At 41.5% G+C, this 25,763-nt stretch overlaps 1 protein-coding gene across 1 annotated transcript in view; it reads right to left on the bottom strand.

Moving 5' to 3' along the window:
- Nucleotides 1–25,763, bottom strand: part of trhde (thyrotropin releasing hormone degrading enzyme) — a 328,094-nt gene that overhangs the window by 97,404 nt on the left and 204,927 nt on the right. The window contains exon 7 of the mRNA XM_062982616.1: nucleotides 10,189–10,254. Coding sequence (XP_062838686.1) covers nucleotides 10,189–10,254 — 66 coding nt within the window. The remainder of the gene's footprint in view (nucleotides 1–10,188; nucleotides 10,255–25,763) is intronic.

Genomic DNA, 25,763 nt, shown 5'->3' with positions numbered 1-25,763 from the left:
ATGTTAAAATATGACCTGATCTCAGATGTAGTTTATTTAAATTTCAGATTGAAAAGCTTACTAAGAACAGATAAGATTGATTGCTCTTTCCATCTTAGCATAATTGTATTTCAGGTGAACATCAATTTACTTTAAAGGACACCTCTAAGTAACAGACTGCATCATACATAATTCATCAATCACAGCTGCCTGTTACATGATTTACTTAAACAGATTTCAATGGAATAAAGGGAGTTCCATTGTTTTTCTGCTTTGTTTGTTTGCTTTCAAATTGTTTTAGAAACATTAATTTACTTGGAATAATTGCTAAAAGAGTTTATATTCGGCACAGAGCAAAGTAAATTACATTTCATTCAAATGTTCTTACTTTTCATCCAGATGTGCCAGTTATTAAAATTTCTGTTAAATACAAAATGAGGTTTCAAAACATCTTTATGGCAGTGAAGAAACTATGCTAATCAAAAGTGCAAGTATGGGAACAGATTTTGATAAAGGAAGAAAATAAGGACAGGTTGCTCACCTGTAACCATGTTTCTTCGAGTGTACTCTGTGAATTCACACTAATGGAGAAGCTGCGCCTGCGCAGGTTCCGACGGAAACTCTTCCAAGCTGAAGTTCAAATTTTGGCGGTAACCACGCCCCCCTTCCCAAGGGGCATATAAGGCAGCCCCAGGCGCCCGCTCTCCAGTTCCTACGCCGCCAAGGCAACGAGAAAGGGAGAGGTTTGCCAGAGGGGAAGGAAGGGCGGGTTTGTGTGAATTCACAGAGTACACTCGAAGAAACATGGTTACAGGTGAGCAACCTGTCCTTTTTCTTCGTGTACTCTGTGAATGCACACTAATGGAGACTAACACGCTAAGGTCCCGGATGGTGGGACAAGGCAAACTCGAGAATCAGTGAATGTCCAAACACATGTTTATTAGGACATAGAAAAAATAACCGTCCCAAGGGACCAGTGCAATAAATTGTCCGAAAGGACCAGTGCAATGCAACATGAGCATCATAGAAGAAGAACATAACATGGAAGGAATTTTTCAATAAACATGATAGAGAAAAATACACAATTGCGTAGTGCATATAAACGCTCTCCCAGGGGGAGAGGGACAAACACATCTTGGTCTTTGGCATATCCGCCAGGGCCAACGAGGCGGTACAAAGCAACAGAGCAACTGCTCAATACAATCATGGGAAAAAAAAACATATCCCTAGAGGCAGGTATGGGGAAAAAACCCCGTCCAACTTGAAGGAGAGGTATAGAGAGTCACCTGTGGGTGAATATGAAGAGAAAAAACGTCTGAGAGTCAGGAGAGGCAAGATGAGAGTACTGATCTTGCAAAGGCCGAGTCTTTAAGGGCCTTACTGTCCAGCCTGTAGTGAGAGACAAACGTGAGAGGGTTTGACCAGATAGCCGCTTTACATATGGAGTCAAGCGGAATACCCCTAAGGAAGGCGGTCGACGCCGAGAGGCCCCTAGTCGACCTCGGGCGGATGGAAGGAGGGGGAGGTCGCTTGGCTAGTTCATAGGCCAACTCAATGGCCTGAGCGATCCAGTGGGACAGTCTTTGGGAAGAGATGGGATTACCCAACTTGTCCTGGGCATAGGCGACAAAGAGTCTTTGTGACTTACGAATGTCCTTAGTACGGTCCCTGTAGAAAAGAAGTGCTCTCCGAACGTCGAGAAGGTGCAGTTTTTGCTCGAGAGGAGAGGAGGGGTTAGAGAAGAAAGCTGGTAAGACAATGTCCTGGTTGAGGTGGAAGGCTGACACCACCTTAGGAAGAAAGGTAATGTCCGGGCGAAGAACAGCGCGGTCATGGTGGAAACGAAGATAAGGCTCGTCGACTCTGAGGGCAGCGAGCTCGGATGGCCGTCGTGCCGACGTGATCGCCACCAGAAAGGCCAACTTCCAGGAGAGCAGGCGTAGATCGGTCGAGGCAAGCGGTTCGAAGGGAGCAGAAGACAGTTGAGAAAGTACAAGTTCGAGGCTCCAGCCCGGCGTAGGTGGTAGCGACGGCGGGCAGATGTTATTGTAGCCCCGGAGAAAGGTTTTGATCAGGTGGTGAGAAAAAAGAGATGGCTGGCCGTGGCGCTGAAAAGACCAGGAAAGAGCTGCGAGATAAGCTTTTATAGAGGCAAGAGAAAGTTTCTTCTCGACGAGAGTCATGAGGAAGTCGAGGACCACCGATACCGAGGTCGGGAAGGTGTCGACGTTACGGGATCGAAGGAAGGCATGAAAGCGAGAGAGTTTGTAGGAATAAGCCTTGGTAGTAGACGGCTTATGGGCTGCCCGCAGGACGTCTTGCAGATTCTGCGGAAGAGAGGCTAGGTAAGAATCCTCCATGCAGTGAGATGAAGGGAAGAAAGGTCCGGGTGAAGAATTTTGCCGTCCTCCCGTGAGAGAAGGTGCGGCGAGAGAGGCAGAGGGTGAAACGATCCTCTGGAGAGGCGAAGAAGGGCTGGATACCACGGTTGGCGGGGCCAGGCCGGAGCTATGAGAATCGCCGTGACCGAGATCGAGAGAAGTTTTTCGAGAACTTTCGGTATGAGGGGAATCGGTGGAAAAAGATAAAGCATCTCCGCCGACCAGTCCAGAAGAAAGGCATCCCCTAGGCAGCCGGGGAAAGAGTTCGGGGGGAGCCTCGCTCCGTAGCGGGGTAGCTGAGCGTTGTGGGGAGACGCGAAGAGATCCAGAGTAGGGCGCCCCCAGAGGCGGAACAGACCGTCGAGGACCTCGGGATTGAGCTTCCATTCGTGAGAGGAAGAAGTCATCCTGCTGAGGGCATCCGCTAAGCCGTTTTGGGCGCCCGGTAGGTGGATTGCAGAGATCTGTACGCCGTGGGCTATGCACCAAATCCAGAGACGAGAGGAGAGGAGCATCAGTTTCCTCGAACCCGTACCACCCTGTTTGTTGATGTAGAATACTGCTACTAGATTGTCCGATTGAATGAGGATGGACTTGTGGCGGATGAGGGGGGAGAATGCTTTTAGGGCTTTGAGAATGGCGAGAAGTTCGAGGAAGTTTATGTGGTTGGCCCTCTCTGACGGGGACCAAAGATTTTGAACCGTTAGACCGTTCATGTGGGCTCCCCAAGCGTAGGTGGAGGAGTCTGTGGTTATGGTTAGCGATGGCGGGGCTGGATGGAAAGGAAGGCCCTTGCACACGTTTTGGTGAGACATCCACCATGAGAGAGACTGGCGGACGGACGACGGTACCGACAGGTATCTGGAGTTGTGGTGGTGGAACGGTTTGAAAGTGTCTATAAACCACCTTTGCAGGGTCCGAAGGCGCAGCCTGGCAAACGGGGTCGTGAGAACCGTGGAGGCCATGTGGCCTAGAAGGACCTGAATGACACGGGCTCTGACCCTCCGGGCAGATCGACAAAGGGCGATATGGTGGCGGAGAGCCAGGAATCTGTCGAACGGAAGTGACACAGTCTCTGCGACGGAGTCGAAGAGGGCCCCGATGAACCGGATTCGGGTTGACGGGGAGAGATTTGACTTCTCGGAATTGAGTTGGAGGCCGAGAGATTTTAGAAGACGCAGCGTGAAAGAGACGTGATTTTGGAGAAGAACCGGGTCGGGCCCGACGAGAAGCCAGTCGTCCAGATAAGGAAAGACCGTGATGCCATGTAGCCTGAGGTGGGCCGCTACGGCGGCGACAACCTTGGTGAAGATCCTCGGGGCCGTGACGAGACCGAAGGGCAAAACGGTAAACTGGTAGGTTTGGTCGAGAACTTTGAAGCATAGGAACCGTCTGTGCGCCTCTCGTATTGCCACGTGGAAGTAGGCGTCTCGTAAGTCTATGGAGGCAAAGTAGTCTCCCCGCTGCAGCATCGGGAGGATAGAGGCAATAGAGACCATCCTGAATTTGGAGGGGCGGATGAATATATTGAGTGCCCTTAAGTCCAGAATCGGGCGTAGCCCGCCTCCTCTTTTCGGGACTGTAAAGTATCTGGAGAAGAAACTTAAAGGGTCCAGTTCGGGAGGGGAGGGACGGATAGCGCCTTTGGCCAGTAGCGCTTCGACTTCGGTCAGTATCTCTGGGGAAGGGTTTGAGTGGAGAACGTGACCTGTAGGAGGGAGGTCCATGAACTCTAAGGCGTAGCCGTCTTGGACAATGCGGAGAACCCATGCATCTGAAGTAATAGAGTCCCATTGATTGTAGAAAGGGGCTAGTCGGTCTGCAAAGATACCGAAGGGACGAGGCAGCGTGGGCTCTACAACGGTAGCGGGCGAGGAGCTTTGGCAGGGGTTGGCGTCAGGTACGCCGATTAGGCTGCGGAGGAGCAGGGGTGGATCGACCGCGTTGCTTTTGCGGATGAGGTCCCCGGCGAGGTTGGTGATGGGCTTGATTGTTCGAGCCCGAAGGCCGCCTGAAAGAATGGTGTCTGAAAGATTGCGGCGGGAAACGGCGGGAACGGTGCGGGAACCAGCGAGTGCGCTGAGGTTGAGGTTGGTCGCCACATTTAGACGCAAGAATTTTAAAGTCATGATTAGACTTGAGTTTGTCATCGGTACCGGCGTGAAACAGTCCGAGCGCGTCAAAGGGAAGGTCCTCAATGACCTGTCTGGAAGATGAGGAGAGACCCGAAGACCTCAGCCAGGCGTGGCGGCGAATGGAAATCGCGTGGGCAATCATTTTACCCGCAGTATCACCTGTATGCTTCGCCATTTGTATTTGGTGGTGAGTGAGCGAGTCTGCCTCCTGTTGGAGGGTAGTGAGGACGGAGCGGTCTTCGTCCGACATCTTAGCGAAGAAGGGCTGCGCCTTCTCCCAGATAATTTGTTGGTAGGCACCCATGCAGGCTCCATAATTCGCCATGCGGCAAAGCAAAAGGGCTCCGGAATAAAGTTTTCGACCCACGGCGTCGAAGCGCTTCCCCTCTCTGTCGGCCGGAGTATTCGACTGACGACCTGAGGATTGAGAGGCCTTAACGACCAGGGAGTTAGGGTCGGGATGGTGTTTGAGCCACTCCAGGGTATCATCGTCGGTACGGTACCAAGTCTCGATCCTCTTCGAGGTCGGAGGAATGGAGGAAGGGTTTTTCCAGGAGGCCTGGATAACGTCCAACAGATAAGGCAGAAAGGGGAGAAGCGTGGCCGGCGGAGCTTGGGCCTGCACCCTTTTGAAGACTGGGTCAGACACTGCTTTGGAGGTTTGCTTGATCTCCAAACCCAGGGCGTCGGCCATCCTGACCATTTGCTCAGCGAAAGCGCGAACATTGTCAGTAGGAGAAGGCGGGTCCGCCTCATACGCGTCGTGGGGAGGAGAGAGGTCGAGACCGAGAGAGACCACCGAGGCCGAGAGGACAGAGTCTGGGCGGTCGACATCAGCATCTTCCTCCTCAGCCCCTTGGGGGGACTGAGGGGGAGAAGACAGCACAGTCTCGGGAGGAGGCAAGGCCTCGCGGGAAGAGAGGGCCGGAGGCCGAAGGTCCTTAGAGGCTGAGGCCTGGGCTGCCCGAGCCAGGCGAGCCGTTTGTCTGCCACGCTCCGGTGTCGAGGTGGGAGGGAAGAGCTGTTGGCGCGACGAGCGAGGCGGCGCAAGGGGCTCCGGCACCGGCACCCTGACCACCGTTTGGGTAGAGTGGTGGGGTGAGTCCTGCAGCTCCCCATCAGACAGGGGGTGCAATGGAGACTGAGAAACATCTCTAGGCCTCTGGGCTGGTACAATAGGAGAAGACCTTCTCGAGGAAGTTGTCGAGGAAGATGGCGGGTCTTTCTTTGAGGAGGCCGAGGAGGAGGAGCGCTGAGTTAGCCGTTTCTTCGCCGGCGGTTGCTTGGATGCAACCCTCAAGGACTTGCCAGGTGTGGGAGGAACCACAGCTGAGTCGGATTGCGCTCGACGAGACTCCTCGTGAGCCCTTTTAAAGGCTATTTTGATAGCAGAGGAGGACGGAGGGGAACCGATACGAGAGCGGATCGAGGTCACCGAAGCCAGAGAGCTCGACGTCGAGGAAGGTCCCACCTTTCCGGAGCGGGTCGACACGGTCGCCGTCGTCACAGTACACGGTGGTTTGACCGGTTTAGCGGCCCTGGAGGTCTTGGACGCTCTGGACGAGACCGAGGAAGCCTTGGCTGCCGGAGGCTTAGTTGGTGGTGCCGACATAGCTCTCAAAGCTGAGGACGCCGACGTACCCGACGTCGACGGAGTCGGTTCTGGCGCGAGAGATTTTTCGTAGAGCGCCGCTCTAAGCCTAGCGGCTCTGTTCTTTCTGGCCTGAGCCGTGAGAGCTAGGCAAAAACGGCAGGTACTGACCACATGAGCCTCGCCAAGACAGAAGAGGCACTTGGCGTGGCCGTCCGAGTCAGGAATTTTAGCAGCACACTGCGTGCAACGCTTGAAACGAGTAGTAGACATGCGAAGAGTCCGAAGTGAACCTTGCGGCGGAAAAAAAGGAACTGGAGAGCGGGCGCCTGGGGCTGCCTTATATGCCCCTTGGGAAGGGGGGCGTGGTTACCGCCAAAATTTGAACTTCAGCTTGGAAGAGTTTCCGTCGGAACCTGCGCAGGCGCAGCTTCTCCATTAGTGTGCATTCACAGAGTACACGAAGAAAAATATTAGTTTCCCTACTAGTCCAAGTTTGTTTGTTTGTTTGTTTGGGGCAGGGGGGATGTATGGAATTTCTTTCATATTTCATCTTTGAAAGTCTAAATGCAATCATTCTAAAATTGCATTACAATTCTCCAAAAGACTTGACAATACTACTCTTCCTTCTCACCCTTCTCATTCATGTAGTTTATATACAAAACTATGTGCACAGGTGATGTCACTTTAGCCTTGTGGATCAACTTTGTGTTCTCTGGAATGTGGAGATCTACCAGTCCCTGTCAGAAAAATACAACAATAAATAAATAAATAGTTTAAAGAGAAAAGCCAATCACCTGCCAAATCCCAAAGCAAGCATGCCTGGCATGCACAAATATACCATCTAACCTACTACGGATCAGGAATCCTAACCATCTAATTTAGTTCTAAGAATCAATGTTGTTAAACATTTGGGAGCCAGAAACTCTTACTGCAAATCAATTAAAATCAATTAAGAGATCCCCGACAGTCTTCTGCCCACTGTGTGTTATACAATATTTCTATCATACTTGTACAGTTTATTTTCCAGGTCATCTTGTTTCAAAAAGTCCATAGCAAAATAGTATTTCACAGTGTTTCTAATTAATCAAATTTAATTCTCTTTATTATCAACTCAAGGTAGATGACTTAAAGTTCTTGGGACCTGACAGAACACATATTTGTAGGTGGAAATGTTGATTTGTCTGAGACATCTCCTCATTCCATATATATGCCCCTCATAAATTACACCAGCTTTAGAAAAGGTGAAAACAATTCCATCCCATTAGAGCCAATGTTAAGAGAAAAGAAAGAATGCAACATAAGAGAATAGGATAGATAAAGGAACACCGTCTCCCCAGTTCTAACCATTTGAAGCAAATCAGGAGGGCTTTGGATGAAGCCGCTGCTCTTTCCAATAAATATAGCAGTGTTTCCCTGTGTACTCCCAAATACTTAGTCATGGCATCCCACATTTCTGTTATTTAGTTTAAACAAACTCACGAGGAGTATATTTGCTGTTTTCAACACAGACAATTAAAGCATCACTTCAGTGCTACAGTGATTCTTGTGAATAGATGTCCTATAATGTTTGCTAATTTCTTATCTATGATCTATGAGAGAGAGGAGTGGGTATGGCTATTTCCATGTGATGAGTCTAGGGTTGGGCGAATTTTTCGTATGCCTGTTATATTCGTATCAAATTCAGATCTAAAGCACTTTTGAAGCGTGTTTCAACGCACCTGCTCACTGCCATCCTAATATTAAGAATTTGAATCAAAAGGCACCTTTTTTCGTCTGTCTCGGATGTCTTTGGATGTAGCTGTGACCAAGCCCCGCTGAGAGGTGAAGCCAAACATGTTGGCATGCCTCTCAGCCAATCAGGGCTGACAGAAGAGGGAGGGATAGGCGGAGCCATAGTTCTTGTAGCCTTTTTAAAAAATGTTGTTTTAAAAAACTTTGAAAATTGTTAAAATATCAGTGGATGGGTCAAACATTATCAAATTTAATAGGCAAAGAGTGGTAAATATTTTCTGTGATTGTGGCAAATTTCATCCCAATAGCTTTAAAAATGGAGGAGAACAGAGCCTCTGAATTTTCCCCATATATTTAAGCGGAAGCAAGAAGCCATATTCCTGGACAAAACTACATTTCCCAAAAAGCATTGGGCTGAAGCAGACGTTTCCCCAATAGTACTATGCCTGCTTTAAAACTACAATTCCCAGATGTCCCAGGCCCTCTCTCCTCTTAACATTCCCCACCCTCTTTTGTCCTCACTTGACCAAACTTTCATATGTGAATTCTTGGAAGGTATGAGAAGTTTAGCGAGAGAGAGGGAGGGAGAGGGAGGGAGAGGTTTGAGGGTTGGACTCCAATTGTGGCTTGATTCCCCACTCAGCCATGGAAACCCACCTGGGTAAGTCACACACTCTCAGCCCCAGAAAAGCCAATGAAACAGGAAATAGCACTTTCAAACCAGGAACAGATTTCCTTATTCAGAGGCTGATGGCCCTCTGTCAGGAGTGATTTGATGGTGTACTATGATTTCTGTTCCTGGGTGATAAATGTCATTTCCTAATTGGTTCTGTCATAGAAACATGGCTAAACTTTATTACACTGCCTGTACTTTGTCTCTGCACAAGAGACATGGTGCTATGATAGCACAATATGGTTTCCTGGGACACTGTGTCCTCCAATTTCACTGAGTTTCAGCCACAAAAACAAAGTTTCTGAAGTATAACAATGACTTTCAAAGTAAATACAACCCAATGAAAAAGGAAATAACACTTTCACACCAGGAACAATTATTAAAAAATGTTTTTTTATATAAGCTGTGAAAATTCACCAAAAATTAGAGGATAAGGGAAACATTCTGAATTTTGGTGAGCTAGCAGTGTTAAATGTGTTCTACCACTGTACCAAGTTTGAAGAGAATAGCTCAAAAAATGAGGGCGGGAGAGTCCTGTAAAATCCCCCCCTCCCGATGCTGTTTTATCCACCATTAATGAATTAATTACGAATATTCGTTAAGTTTCAAAACTTTTGGGGTCAAAATTAAGAAGTAGTTTCAGAAATGAAACATCAGCGCCCCCTACTTTAGAAGTGAGTATTGAACCATTTTTTTCATGGATCGCACATGCCTAGTGATGACATCAATATACAGTAGTTCATATAGCAGACCTTCCTTCTATTGGTAATAATTGCACTGTAATCAATGTAAGGCTCCCATGGTTTACCAGATGACCCTAACCATATAAATGTGTCCTTCCAGATGACATGATATCTTGATTATCAACGCACTATCATATGTTTATATGGTATTTTTCTCCTTTACTAGAAATGCTCTACCATAATAGATATTTACATCCAAATCATACTTCTGTTAATCAATAGCTAGATCCACCATTAACCTGATGTGTACAAATTTCAAAGTTCACATGTTATTTATATATAAGAATCTTTTGGATGATTCCATATATCAAAATGTCTCTGTCTGTATCTTCATATCTGCATATGTGCTTATTTCTGTTCTGTGTATGTGTATATTCATATATGAACATATGCAGAACCGTTCCTGCCTCTTGTCATTCATCAATATACTATAATTGTAATAATAATTTCTTTTCACCAAATCACTAATTTTGTATATTTCTGCTTTAACACAATGTTATCTAAATCTACCTATAATAAGAGTAATATTCCACTAGCCCACATAGTACAAAAGTGCCATTATTCAACTGAATTCAAAAATTTTCCATTCCTTTGGAAATGCCACATTATGAAAACATCCATACTAATGAAAAAAATCATTTCTAATTATAAATGCTATAAATTATAAATTCATAACATATGATAAATAGATGCAAAAGAGCAACCTTTTAACATTTAAAAAATTGAGCATTCACACTACCTTCATTTTCCACAGTGACACAACGTTTTACATCTCAATCATATTTTTTCACTTCTCATCCAGTCTTAAATATGGGTTGATACTACAAATACCTCAAATTTCAAAAATTAGCAGAAATATGCAATGAAAATACACTGGCGCAAAAAAAAAAATGCCACACTGACACAAATACAAACACAATCACACAAGAAAATAAAAATGTTTTCTACATACTTGTAGGCCCATCTGAAACACTGAGTGACCCATAAAATTAGCCAGCATTCGAATTAAAGCTGCACCCTGCAAACACAATTCACAAAAGAAAATGTTTGTTTGTTAATAGCATATGACATGCATTTGTAGTAACATTCCTTAACATACTGGTTTATCATTAATAATTGCATTAAAAGTTTAAGAAAATGAAATCTCTCTACACTCTCTATAAATTCACATCCCTTATTTGCATGCAGCATAGAGGCATCAGACAAAATATGACATCTCATTTTCTAGGTACTCCAGATGATTCTATGGTATACTTTTGTCGGAAAGTTACCATAGAATCATCCTGGAGGAACTTAAAAATTTCTAGAGTTATTTATTTCAATAGAGTTCACTATTGTCTATAGTTTCCATTATAGGTTCAAGCATGTATTTCCTGTAGATATGGGGGTTATATTATACATATACAATTAATAAAACTAGTCAGATGTAATTTTCAGGACTCCAAAAAAATTGTCTTCTTTGTTAATAAGTTCCACAGCCTTGAGGTCCTAACTGAAAAAGTACTGTCCCTCATGCTTGTTAGTAAAATCTTAACTAGAGATATTTACTGTGTTTCAGTTTTGCAGTATTGAGATGGTTCAACACAATCCAGGATGCATCCCAGTGCCATTCTGCTATATTGATTTTTCTGCTAGTTTAACTTCACTGCTACTGCTCTCTCCTCACTAAGCATTTGCCAAAATTTGAACTTAGAAGTACAGTAGAGTCTCACTTATCTAACATAAACTGGCCGGCAGAACGTTGGATAAGTGAATATGTTGGATAATAAGGAGAGATTAAGGAGAAGCCTTTTAAACATCAAATTAGGTTATGATTTTACAAATTAAGTGCCAAAACATCATGTTATACAACAGATTTGACAGAAAGGTAGTTCAATATGCAGTAATGCTACATAGTAATTACTGTATTTACAAATTTAGCACCAAAATATCACGATGTATTGAAAACAGTGACTACAAAAATGTGTTGGATAATCCAGAACGTTGGATAAGCGAGTGTTGGATAAGTGAGACTCTACTGTATTCATAGAAGGGTTAGGAAACACAGACATCCATATTGGGAAAATTGATATTTCTATAGCTCTAAGAGAATTTAAAAACCAATAAATAATGATTGGATCCCAGTCAAAACACATGAGGCCGAGTACATTTGCCATACCCGGCTAAAGCAGACCCTTCGAATCAATTTTAAATTATGTTTCAACATTTATGTAACCTACAATGCTTCGATGGATCTACTGTATTTATAGCTAGTTGGATTTAGGTCAAATGTCTGTCAAATCTCACACTTTGCAATTAGCTTTCCCTCCAGCTAACTACATTTGGAATTATAACTTCAAGATGCTTCAGTTTACACACCAACAATGAAGTCATGGAAATCACGTTGGTATCTCATTGATATTTGCATGTTTGGGATTAGATAATTATAAAAACAGACTTTCAAGAATTTATGACAATGCTTCAAATTTAATTTTCAGTTTTAAGAAAAGGGGTTTTATATCATGTTTTGTGATCCAACTTCAATATAATTTGTTCTCTAACTTCAGTTCATGCTGTGAATTTTCTAATAAGCTAAATTTCATATTTCATCTCCAGCTGTGTCTGTCTTGTGTCAACAAAATAATGATTATTCTGTAAAACTGACTTGGATATTGCTTGCCGACTGCTATTCAAACAACAGAAATAATGTGCAATTTCTTGTGCGACTGCTTTGCAACCTGTTGTTCTCTTTTTGCTTAAATGGATTAGAGATCACAGGGCATTCTTGAGCCTTTGAAAAATGCATGATGATTAATAACTTTAGACATGCTTAGAGTAAAATGAAAGAAGAACCCAATACTGCTTCAGCTCTTTTAGAGACTCCTGCTTGAGTGCTATCAAAAAACTTCCCGTTGAAAGAACTCCCTATTCTCTTGGAGGAGGAGAAAGGGAAACAGGATCCATCATTACTGCTCAGAACTTTTCAGTCCCTATTCACTTGTGTTCATGGGAATACAGCACATGGTCTAAATCCACTGTCTAGTTAGTTTCTGCTAAAGTGGAACCAGTAACTCTGGTATAACAAGCTGGATACGAGAAGAACGTGAAGCTAATATGAATATGAATTAAACAATGTAGTGCTCAAATACACACAAAATGTATTTGAGCATTCAGAAGTCATACTCCCTATGACAAATGTAGTGTCAGTTGCTTTCCCCGTTTCTGGGGCAATGAACTGGCTCCTAGCTTTAATTTGAACTTTATAGGAGCTGTATATACTTGAGTATAAGACTAGTTTTTCAGACCTTTTTTTAAGACTGAAAAAGCCCCCCTCGGCTTATACTCGGGTGAGGGTCCTGATTGGCTTATATTTGGGTCAGCTTATACTAGAGAATATATGGTACATTTATTATTTTTCTCTATTATTATTGGTATTATTACATTTCTTATTTTTCTCTATTATTGTTGCTATAATTACATTTATTGTACTCTATTTTTATTATTATTAATAATACATTTATTATTTCACTCTGGTCTTATTATTACATTTATTATTTTACTCTATTTATTACTACATGTATTATTTTCCTGCAATAATAATAATAATAATAATAATAATAATAATAATAATAATAATTATTATTATTATTATTATTATTATTATTATTATTATTATTATTATTATTATAGGAAAATAATACATGTAGTAATAAATAGAGTAAAATAATAAATATAATAATAAGACCAGAGTGTCTTATTATTATTAAAAAGATACATATGCACATTTACATTGAAGAAGATGAGAATAATGATTTAATCAGAGTTGGACAATCTTATCTTAAATTAGAGCTTTATGTAAATATTCAAAAACATTTAACCTACTGATGCCTCAATTAATGTAATTTTATTGGTATCTGTTTTTATTTCTGAAATTTACCACTCTTGGCTTATACTGGAGTCAACATTTTCCCAGTTTTTTTGTGGTAAAATTAGGTGCCCCGGCTTATACTCGGGTCGACTTATACTCGAGTATATACAGTATATTACATTATATTAATTACATAATTATCTAATAATATATAATGCTAATATTGTGCTATGCTAATAATGTAATACATTGTATGTAAATATTATTTGTAAGCCATTCTGAGTCCCCTTCAGGGTAAGAAATAAATATAGTAAATAAATAAATAAATAAATAAATAAAGGTCAAATTTATTGATAGAGTTCAGCACTTTGGATAGATCCTTTTATGTTCAAACATAAAGGTAGGATCCATCTACACTGCCTTATAATGCAGTTTTGTATTATGATGTAATACAATGTAATAATAATTATAATTCACTATTATAATTGTGGAGCCTCCAGTGGCTCAGTGTGTTAAAGCGCTGAGCTGCTGAACTTGCAGACCGAAAGGTCCCAAGTTCAAATCCGGGTTGAGGGTGAGCACCCACTGTTAGCTCCAGCTCTTGCCAACCTAGCAGTTTGAAAACATGCAAATGTGAGTAGATCAATAGGTACCGCTCCGGCGGGAAGGTAACGGCGGTCCGTGTAGTCATGCCGGTCACATGACCTTGGAGGTGTCTACGGACAACGCCGGCTCTTCGGCTTAGAAATGGAGATGAGCACGAACCCCCAGAGTCAGATACGACTGGACTTAACGTCAGGGGAAAACCTTTACCTTTTATTATAATTGTATATTTATATTACATGCAATATTACTAATAATATTGCAATATAGTCATATAATGTAATATATTGTATGTATATATACTTGTAAACCGCGCTGAGTCCCCTTCGGGGTGAGAAGGGCGGGATATAAATGTCGCAAATAAATAAATAAATAAATAAATATAACTGCACTGAACTGCATTATATGACAGTGTAGGCACGTAGCTCAAAAGTGACATGCACAAGAAGTGGAAAAGGGGAGAAATCACCAAAGAAGAATTCAAACGTATAGCCAACACCTGTAGGGAAAAGGTTCGCAAGGCTAAAGCGCAAAATGAGCTCAGGCTTGCCAGGGACATAAAAAACAACAAAAAAGGCTTTTTTGCTTACGTTGGTAGAAAAAGGAAGAAAAAGGAGGCGATAGGGCCATTGCAAGGAGAAGATGGGGTGATGGCGACAGGGGACAGGGAAAAGGCAGAACTACTTAATGCCTTCTTTGCCTCGGTCTTCTCAGAAAAAGAAAGCCATCTTCAACCTCAGCAACACGGAATGGACAAAGGATTGGGGGAAATCCAACCCCAAATAGGGAAACAAGTTGTCCAGGAACACCTGGCCTCTCTAAACGAATTCAAGTCCCCAGGGCCAGATCAGCTACACCCAAGAGTACTGAAGGAACTAGCGGAAGTTATTTCAGAACCACTGGCAATTATCTTCGAGAGTTCTTGGAGAACGGGAGAAGTCCCAGCAGATTGGAGGAGGGCGAATGTGGTCCCTATCTTCAAGAAGGGAAAAAAGAACGACCCAAACAATTACCGTCCGGTCAGCCTCACATCAATACCAGGCAAAATTATGGAAAAGATCATTAAGGAAGTGGTCTGCGAACACTTAGAAACAAATGCGGTCATTGCTAATAGTCAACACGGATTTACCAAAAACAAGTCATGCCAGACTAATCTGATCTCTTTTTTCGATAGAGTTACGAGTTGGGTCGATACAGGGAATGCTGTGGATGTAGCGTACCTGGATTTCAGTAAGGCCTTCGACAAAGTCCCCCACGACCTTCTGGCAAACAAACTAGTAAAATGTGGGCTAGACAAAACTACGGTTAGGTGGATCTGTAATTGGCTAAGCGAACGAACCTAAAGGGTGCTCACCAATGCGTCGTCTTCATCATGGAAAGAGGTGACAAGTGGAGTGCCGCAGGGCTCCGTCCTGGGCCCGGTTCTGTTCAACATCTTTATTAACGACTTAGACGAAGGGTTAGAAGGCACGATCATCAAGTTTGCAGACGACACAAAACTGGGAGGGATAGCTAACACTCCAGAAGACAGGAGCAGAATTCAAAACGATCTTGACAGACTAGAGAGATGGGCCAAAACTAACAAAATGAAGTTCAACAGGGACAAATGCAAGATACTTCACTTCAGCAGAAAAAATGGAAATCAAAGATACAGAATGGGGGACGCCTGGCTTGACAGCAGTGTGTGCGAAAAAGACCTTGGAGTCCTCGTGGACAACAAGTTAAACATGAGCCAACAATGTGATGCGGCTGCTAAAAAAGCCAATGGGATTCTGGCCTGCATCAATAGGGGAATAGCGTCTAGATCCAGGGAAGTTATGCTCCCCCTCTATTCTGCCTTGGTCAGACCACACCTGGAATACTGCGTCCAATTCTGGGCACCACAGTTGAAGGGAGATGTTGACAAGCTGGAAAGCGTCCAGAGGAGGGCGACTAAAATGATTAAGGGTCTGGAGAACAAGCCCTATGAGGAGCGGCTTAAAGAGCTGGGCATGTTTAGTCTGCAGAAGAGAAGGCTGAGAGGAGACATGATAGCCATGTACAAATATGTGAAGGGAAGTCATAGGGAAGAGGGAGCAAGCTTGTTTTCTGCTGCCCTGCAGACTAGGACACGGAACAATGGCTTCAAACTACAGGAAAGGAGATTCCACCTGAACATCAGGAAGAACTTCCTCACTGTGAGAGCTGTTCGACAGTGGAACTCTCTCCCCGGGGCCGTGGTGGAGGCTCCTTCCTTGGAGGCTTTTAAGCAGAGGCTGGATGGCCATCTGTCGGGGGTGCTTTGAATGCGATTTCCTGCTTCTTAGCAGGGGGTTGGACTAGATGGCCCATGTGGTCTCTTCCAACTCTACTATTCTATGATTCTATGATTCTATGATATAACACAATTCAATGCAGTTAAACTGCTTTCTGAAACTGTATTATAAGGCAGTGTAGATGAGGCCTCAGAGTTGATTCAACACAGCACGGATATGTACAACACCAGTCTTCACAGGGTAAGCTTACTATCCTCCCATTTTAGGTCAGCTTATGGGTATCAATTTAACCCCTTTGGAGATATATATATATATATATATATATATATATATATATATATATATATATAACAAAAACGACTCCTGTCCTTTTTCTGCTTTTGTAAAGCACAATTATGGAAGATATATTGAATGATTTGAGACTTCCCTTTAATTCACATCTTTTGATTGGCTTTGTCTCATTTCCCTCCCACCAATGTGAACTGCTAGTTAAAGAGGCATCATTCAAAATGTCGTCATGGACCACTGTAATCCCATAATGGCTTCTTAGGCTGCATTATGCCAGGACAAATGACACTGATTCCCCTGTTTATATAACTGAAGTGAACAGGTAAGTGAAACAGCAGATACCAGCCATGAGAGTATAGGAATGACACTGTATTATTGCATTGTTTTGGTTTCTAAGCCACTTTGAAATGAAACTGAAATAGAGCAAAATGTATATTTTGAGTCCCCACCGGCAATGTCAAACTTATTTTCTCAAAATGTAAACATCTGCAAAATATTATAGTGGTCAATAATATTCTTCAACATCAAACAAAATTTTCCTGTAAAGATAAAGCTTTTAATTTGCCAGATCATTATGTTTTTTTACTTGACTATGGCTGAGACACTGCTTCCAAGCAAACAGAAAATTAATCAATTTTTCACATGCCTGCTGGAGTTATCCATAACAATGAGTGTAAGAGCAAGGTCTGATTGGCAAAGATGTGATACTGTTTGATATGACCTCCCTACACATTTTGTTCCTGAAACAGCAACTAAGCCCTAAAATAGTCACACCTGCAAACTAGGTAACAAATAAATTGTATTTTTACTTAACTATTCTCATATTTTTATTGATGTTGATCATAACTGCTGTCTCCACCTTTCATGGTGGTTCGTCTTCTGCTCATAGAAACAGCAGAATACTGATGAGAAGTTTTTATTAATTTAGATTCTCATCTGTCCATACATATTTGTTATAATCTAACTACACTTAAATGTACTCGCTCCCTTTAAACCCTACATTTTAGAGTGTTGTTGCACTTTGGATTATTCAGCAAAAAGACATTAATCCTGAAGACAAATAGAGATATAGCCAAAGTGTTTAAAGTAGTTCTGAGGTTATAAAAAAAAACCTCCAAGAGCAAGAATTCCTCTCCTCGCTTAGTCTCAGGTGAAAAGATGTTCACTTGAACATCTGGATATTAGCTCTAAAATTTTTGAAAGCCAGCTCCACTAAAGTATACAACCCCCACCTGGGAGGGATTTCCTTCATTCCACCCTGCCCAAGATATTGAAACCCACATGGAGCTAGGGGAATAATGTAACACTGAACAGTGCAGAACCAGGGACCATATGCACCCGGAGGCTGTTCCAGAGTTTTGGCTGGAGTAATGTGAAAAAACTTTCTTGTCTCTTCTATTTGCATCCTTTTTCATCTGTTTTTCACAAATAAAGCTATGATTTGCACTCCTAAGGCCCAACTACATAGCGGGGAGGGGGTGAATGGACTTTGTGGAATCCACATGAAACAAAAAGCTGATATGTCCTACACACCTGGCCCTACAAATTACCTGAAATTAGAGTATGGCTCTAGAGATTCCCCAAACTTTGGGTATGTGTAAACAGTTGGGCCAGTTCTAATTAGGAACTGACCACAGCTATTTACACAGCCATCACACTTTCGCTGAGCACAGGTGGCGATTCCTCCTTTCCCTACTCTCCTCCCTAAGTCAAGCTGGCACTTCAGCAAGCATTGGCACTAGCAATGAGCACAAACATTTTGCTCCCCATGGTTGCTGCTACAATGGCGGATAGGACTGTGATGGTAAAGGTGGTCATTCAGCAATGCCAAATCATATTCGATGCTGCTGTGTGATATGGATTTCTTTGAGCAACCAGGGTGGCACAGTGCCTGTCAAAAACTCCTTTAGGCTGATCTGGAGTAGTCTACCCAGGATCAGCCTTGGGGTAAGTGGCCCATGTAGATATGCCATTATGAATTGGCCTTTCATCTGTGTATCTTCACAACCAGGAAAACCAAAATGGAGCACATCCCCCAGGTCAATGCAGAATCAAGTTTCCCCCTGCAGGTCTCATTGCTCATATTTCACATTTCTAATCAAGAAATTTCCAGCTAGTTTTCTTTATTCTTTCAAGCAATTGTTTACTTTTGCATCATAGTTCTATAATATGCTCTGATGGAAACCGTCAAGTTGGTTACATTTCTTTGTATAATCACTGGATTCTTATCTTACCCGTGTCTACACCAGCCATTCTAAAAGTACCAAAGAATTTTAAAGAAGTATGTGTGATGACTCATGGGCCTTGTAGTCCTGTTCCTAGTACTATTGTGGCAGATGAAGATGAAAACATGGGGTTTTTGCCGGTTCAACAAGAACTGGAGTCTCTTCACCTGCCGGATGTTGATGTTTGCCCTCAAGAATTCAGTAAACCAGGCCTTGGGCAGTACTCCCCTCCGTTTCCCAGGAAGGAATTTTATTCTAAAGACAGGGGAGTCAGAGAAGCTAATCGGAGAAGTCTAAGAATCGCTGCCAAACAAATGGCTGATTAGGTCTGCTTCCCTTGGGAAATTCTAAGGAGTCATGCATCTGGACAGAGTTGGGTTTCGCTTCTCGTTCTCTAGGGAAAGAGTTCTGTTGGCGGGAAAACGAGACCCAATATAGGTGTTTGGCGCGAGGGATTCTTTGCGGAGTCAATTGATCAGCTTCAGGAGAGAGATCGTGTGTGGACTTCGTAATCCCAGTTCCTTGCTTCCCGGATCAAGCTTCAAGCCTTGCCCTGCCTCGCGGTTTTACCACGGACCCTGCTTCATGCTTCATGTTTTGCCTTGTCTCCAGTCACGGACCTAGTCAAGCATCAAGTTTATTTCCAGCCTTGTTGTCAAGCTTCATTGGACTCTAAGACTCTGTTATTTCCCCACACTATTGCTTGGCAAAGTGTGTGTTTCGGTCAAGTGGATTAAAACTTTGAACTCTAATATCATTTATTGGACAATACATTTTTGGACTATATTTGACCTCATTTGAAAGGTCTGCTTCTGAACTATATCCTTCACTTGTTTTTATTGATTTTATATATTTCTTTAATAAAGATATTAGATAGAGACTGGCCTCTGTGAAAGGTTATTGGTGCCCAGCTGCCAGGGTTCTGACAGTATGTAAGAAGTTATGTTCTCTCCCATAAGTGCATATCTTAATATCAATTCTCCACATGCTTAAATTTAAGGCATTAAAGTAGGATTGTGGGAAACTAGAAGCAAAAAGGATGAAGAATTTCTTTAGAGCACCTATCTATAAAATGTTGTAAGCTTGAACAGTTATTAACACAATCTCCAAAATAGTATTTGCAGTGGCAGTTGCACAGTTTGTGGTAACTTAGATGTGCCTAAGGTTTCCTTGGCCACCAAGGTGGTTTCTGTCATCTCAGAGGAGTCTAACAGTAGCTCATGCCCCTCATTAAAGGAAGTGTTTGCATGCTACTCCTGAAATAGATGGTGATGTCACCAAGAACTCTACCAATATTTCACTGGAGGAAAAGACTGCTTTTGCTGGAATAGTTAAGAGACTGTTCTATGATTTATCTGAGAAAATGCAGAGAAATCTATCTGACAGAGAATGAAAAAATGCAGCTCTGCCTCCTGGTACGGTTTACAGTACTGAACAATTCTTCTCTGGGATGAATGCTGACATGCTAAAGATAGAATAAATCTTTGAGAAAATGATCAGAAGGGGAAGCTTCATGAATACAATCTGACCGTGTATCTGGAGGAAACATGTCTATATTTTATACCTATCTATCATGGTCATAAAAGATGTGTTCTCTTAGCAAAGTACAATTATTAAGTGCAAAAACTTACTAAACGGCCTTAGCCAAATCACCCATTTCCAAAAATAAAATTGAGATACTTATGCTGGGATGCATACTTGACTGGGGTACTGAAATGTCACTTAGAATATCCATGGAATTATTTGCATAGTCAGTAAAAGTACAATTCAGGAATAACCATTAGCAAAGCCTTTGACAAAAAATTACATTTTGGAAAGAAACTCGTTTTTACAAAGTCCTCTTTTATAGCTGTATTTTTGTTAGCAACATTACCATTGCAAATATAGTAAAGGAAGATTGGTGAAATAAGTCTTTTGGTTGTTGTAGTGAACAATGCAATCAAAGCTTGAACTCGAAAGAAGAGGATTTCACTCTTGGCAATTTTACCATAGATGCATGTGCCTGCCAGCCAGCAAGGTACACAAAAGTTGCCTCCAGAATCCAAATTGTGATTAGGCATGAACAGTAAAACAAAACAAAGAAAAGGTGAAAAGCAGATAAACAAGCCTATCTCACTAGTTCTCTTCAGCATGTTAAAAAAGGACAGATTCACAAGTTTGGCCTCGAAAAATAGAAATTATAAGAAAATGAAAAAGTCATCCTTGGGTGCACTCTGGAAGAAACTTTCAAGTGGACTTCTAGTTATTTCATTTCACATGTGCATACAGTAGAAAGTTTTGAATAAAAATTGTTGAAATTCAATTATCCACATTTGCAGGTTTAATTTTTATTGATTTGATTATTTATCAATTTGACTAAAATGTTCTCTGTAGGAATGTTTAAGTCTTCCGTTGTGCCTCTATAGTCAACTTCCAGTGGAAGACTGCTGCAATGGAAGTTGACCGTGGAGTCATGCTAAATATTCCTAGAAAGCTGTTGTCTTAGTTTAAAAAAAAAAACAGTTTATCTCTCCCCCCCCCCCTCAATTTTGTGAGGGCCCTGTGATCCTAATCCCGAATGTATATGGAGGACTGATGACTCTGTCTTTGTAGACTAGGAACATTTTTTTGGTCACATATCACATACATTCACTGTTGATTTTCTTGAAATCAAAACTTATAAAGTCATTTCTTGTGACATCATATATCTCAACTAGTTTGAAAAGAAGAAAGTATGTATGTATATATGTCAATATTATGTTTGTGGAGCAGAAGAGAAAGCATACAAGTCAATTTCCAAAGTTGAAATCATTTTCTTTATTAAAGCTTTTACACCTATTTTTAAAATAAAAAGTACACATATTTTATGGTTATATTATTCAAGGCTGTTTTAAGAAATTATTTAATTTTTTCAATCTTTTAAAAGAGAATGATGCTGGGGAAAAAGGAAGCAAAAAAGGAAGAGGAGCCAACCAAGGGCAAGATGGATGGCTGGTATCCTTGAAGTGTCTGACTTGACTTTGAAGGAACTGGGGGTGGCGACGGCTGACACGAGGGAGCTCTCGTGTGGGCTGGTCCATGAGGTCACAAAGAGTTGGAAGTGACTGAATGAATAAACAACAATCTTTAAAAATTTTGTAATTATTTATTATTTTAAACAGATTTATTGTATGCCACTCTGAGAACTTTAGGAAAAGGGTGAGATGACAGATACCTGTATCCTAGTTGGCTCCAAAACTCCAAACCCTAAGAATTCCCACAATTATTTCCCTGCTGGATTGGGTTACTGGATCTCAGTGTGATCCCTTAAATGGAGGTGTGTTACTGTGTTGTGTTCTGGGTTCTAGTTTTTGCATATGTGATCTGACTACAATTCAGTCTTTATAGAGAGCCAGAAGAGTAAGTGTAGAATAATATATAATGTGTAGCATAATATATTAACCTCTAATATCCTATTCTTTTAAGTCCATAAAACCGTAGTTTTCCCTTTTCCTTCAAATCAAACTTCTGTCTCTATCAGCTCAAAAACTATTCTATGTCAACTTCAAATCCTGTTGATGAAAGTTCAAGCCTTGTCTAAATCCTCTCAGAAGCAAGCCTCTGCTGTTTGACAACATTTTGTTCCTCCACAGCCCGCTTCACAGACTCCCTTCATGCCAAGTCTGACTTCACAGGTGGGGTAGAAATATTTATATAAATAACTACATTTAGCAAAGTTTCTGAAACCAATTCAGATATTTTGAATAGAAAGCTGGGAATTGCAGAATATCAATTAGGAGTTTTGCAGTTCGTAGCTTTTTATTCTAAATATTCACCTCAAATACTATTTTCAATGGACAATATAATTAATTTAATTGGAAAATAAAGTACAAACAAATAAAATTACACCGAAATGTTGCTAGAGTCACCTTTTAAATTAACTTATCTGTTAATGGATTGATACAAGGCCAATGGTGAAAAGAAGATAATGTGGTTATTTCATACATTCCTCCCCACACTTTTTCATACTGAAATTTTTTTTAAAAGGAATGGGCCAAGCAGAGAAATACTAATGCCTTTTAACCCACAATAGTGCACTTTCTCTTTCTGCCAATCTCTTCAAAATCTGCTCCACTTCCCAAAAATCCATTCTTGAAACTCCTAGTATGAGCATACTCTAAGAAGGAGATGGTATTCTGCCCTGTTCCAACTCTAATTCTAGTGTAGACAGTATGTTTGTTAGAGGTCAATTGTTTTCTACAGTTTTATAAAAGTGTATCAAAGTGAATCTGATTTATCAAGAAATAAATATAAAACAAACTTGCCCTTCCAATATACTTGAAAATATCTCTCCCACTCACACTGGATTTTAACCTGCTCAGTTGTATAGACAAAATGTTGCCAGGACTTCATTTATTTCAGCAGTTTCATTTAAACCCCTCCAGTAGGACCTCTCTTATGCGATCCGACACCACTGACAAGGACAAAGGCACAATATATATTTTTCATTAAGCAGCCTTATGAGAATATCTTCAAGGATGGGCAAACACAGAAGGTTGATGAAATTATTTACACAGATGGGCCATCACTGAAGTTCAAGTGCAATGCTGAATAAGAGTAATACTTAAACACTTAGCATGGCTTCCAATTCTTCATTAACTTATCTTAGACATTAACCTAGCTCAATTCACTAAAATAACCCTTCAAATAAAATAACGTGTAACAAGAATACCGATTGTCATGGAAGTATGTTTTGACTGTGCATGCCAAGAGAGAAAAATATATTTTGAACAATAAGAGGGTGCTTTACAGAGACAAAGAAGAAAAGAAACTAAGAATGGTATACAATGAAATAGCATAAAGAGACATAGGATGATGAAAACCTGGATTGATTCCTGGCTGTCCTCACAACTTCTAGTGGGCATAACAGGTTATCCAGTATGAAACTGGCTTTTCCTCCCACTTCAGGCAGGCAGGGGATGGTCCAGAGCGTGCTTCATCCTCCGGACAATCTCATGGATTTGGGGCAGTGTGGAAGCTGGATGAGACCCACTTCAGATTGGTCCACTGTACACATGGGACACTGCCACCAACATCTTTAACTTGCACTCACCATCACAGTGAAAAGGGGTTGGATCATTCCTGTCTTGACACTGTCACCACTCCCAGATTCTTCTTGGTTGCACAGTCATCTCTGACGTTGCAACAGGGTGTCTGTCATGGCCAGGAGCTCATTCATAGTTCTGTGGCTAGCTGGGAGTGGTGGCAGTACCACGGAAGGTGACGTGACAATCCAGTGTGGCTGATGCAGTTTCAACTTAGCTGGATCATATGAACGCCAACCTAGTGCTGCAGGAGAATTGGCAAGGTGTGTGTGTCTACAGATTATCCAATCACCCTTAAAAACTTACCATTTAAACCTCAAAAGCACAGGGATAAACTGCAGACTACAGCAAAATCCATATGGTCACTTCCTAATTATAATTGTTTTAACCATATTGCTACCACCCCTTCTATGGAGTAGATTACACTTAAGGAACTTCTTAATCTGTGGAAAGCTGCTTTAATGAATAGGAATCTGCCTGGTCCTGCATCAACTAACTTGGTTTGCACGGCTGGCTTGGTTCTGAGTCACACTACCCTGTTTCCCCTAAAATAAGACATCCCCAGAAAATAAGACCTAGTAGAGGTTTTGCTTAATTGCTAAATATAAGGCCTCCCCTGAAAGTAAGACCTAGCAAAGTTTTTGTTTGGAAGCATGCCCGCCAAACAGAACACCAGAGTATGCGGGATCAGTAAATGTACATACCATAGAATGTTGTACATGGAAATAATGGTAGTAACAAGAAATTCTTGATAGGATTCAGTTTGTCTGGTTATGCTGGTTTGTGATGACAACTACTGTATAGTATATAATAAATGTTCATTTTTTTTGTTCAACAAGAAATGTGAATTCTTCTTCATGGAAAAATAAGACATCCCCTGAAAATAAGACCTAGCGCATCTTTGGGAACAAAAATTAATATAAGACACTGTCTTATTTTCGGGGAAACACGGTATATGTGATGATCTGGTTTATATCAAGGCAATTGTGCCACTTGATCTCAGCTTGGACAGAGATGCTGAAGTGATTGTTCTAGAAAGCATTATACAGCTAGAGAGGATTGGCAGTGCCCAGTGTCAAGTCAATAGTAACATGTGTAAATAGATCCTACAAATGGGCAGGTGCTATATTCCACAGCTGGGTATTCTTCACAGTAAGCTATAACCTTTTAGAGAGGATAGAGTGTACCTCTCCACTGAAAATTGTAATTTTGCCTTGGATATCTGTACTGTGGGCTTCAGTTTCTCCTTGTCACTGCAGTAAATGAAGTGGAGCCTGCCATCAATCCTCTGTGGTGGTATGAAGGTGCTCAGGTGGCATGTTTCTCTGATGAGACTCATGAGATATTTCCACAATACAGAGGAATGTTGCCCACATGACATGCCTCTCATTACTGGCCAGCTTGAGAAGAGAATTGGTTACTTGTAACGCTTTGGAAACCCCTAGTGGGATGCTAGCCAGGATCACTTGGGAACATCAGATCCCTGCAAAGGGAACAGGTAATGAACAGCTATGAGGACTTCAATTCAGGCTTTGGAAGGAAGTCATTTTGAAAAAAAAAATAATTTGAGGGTGTTTGAAAAAGGAAAGCCTTTTCTTATTTATTCTAATTTTTTGTGACACAACAGTAATATAAAATAATGAAGAAGGAAAGAGCAATGGGACAATTAAACTTGCAATCCAGCTTTCCCCATCATTATGTAATGAGTAACAGTTTTATTGAGGAAAAGACTACTTTTAAAACATTGTAATGAGCAATGAAACAAATTATTTCTGAATAGTTCTCCCTTGGCTGATCCATGCTATTTCTAATAATATCAGGGCAGCACATACCATGTTTCTGTTTTCTGATTTATTTTTAAATTACAGTAGAGTCTCACTTATCCAACACTCGCTTATCCAACGTTCTGGATTATCCAACACATTTTTGTAGTCAATGTTTTCAATATATCATGATATTTTGGTGCTAAATTCGTAAATACAGTAATTACAACATAACATTACTGTGTATTGAATTACTTTTTCCGTTAAATTTGTTGTATAACATGATGTTTTGGTGCTTAATTTGTAAAATCATAACCTAATTTGATGTTTAATAGGCTTTTCCTTAATCTCTCCTTATTATCCAACATATTCGCTTATCCAACATTCTGCCAGCCCGTTTATGTTGGATAAGTGAGACTCTACTGTAATAAAAAATTGACCACACTGTATGAATGATTATGTTTGAAAAAACAAGGTTTATAA

This window comes from Anolis carolinensis, chromosome 5 (assembly GCF_035594765.1).
Source record: "Anolis carolinensis isolate JA03-04 chromosome 5, rAnoCar3.1.pri, whole genome shotgun sequence".
Taxonomy (NCBI): domain Eukaryota; kingdom Metazoa; phylum Chordata; class Lepidosauria; order Squamata; family Dactyloidae; genus Anolis; species Anolis carolinensis.
The sequence above is the reverse complement of the archived record's forward strand: the minus strand, read 5'-3'. Positions and strand labels throughout refer to the sequence as shown.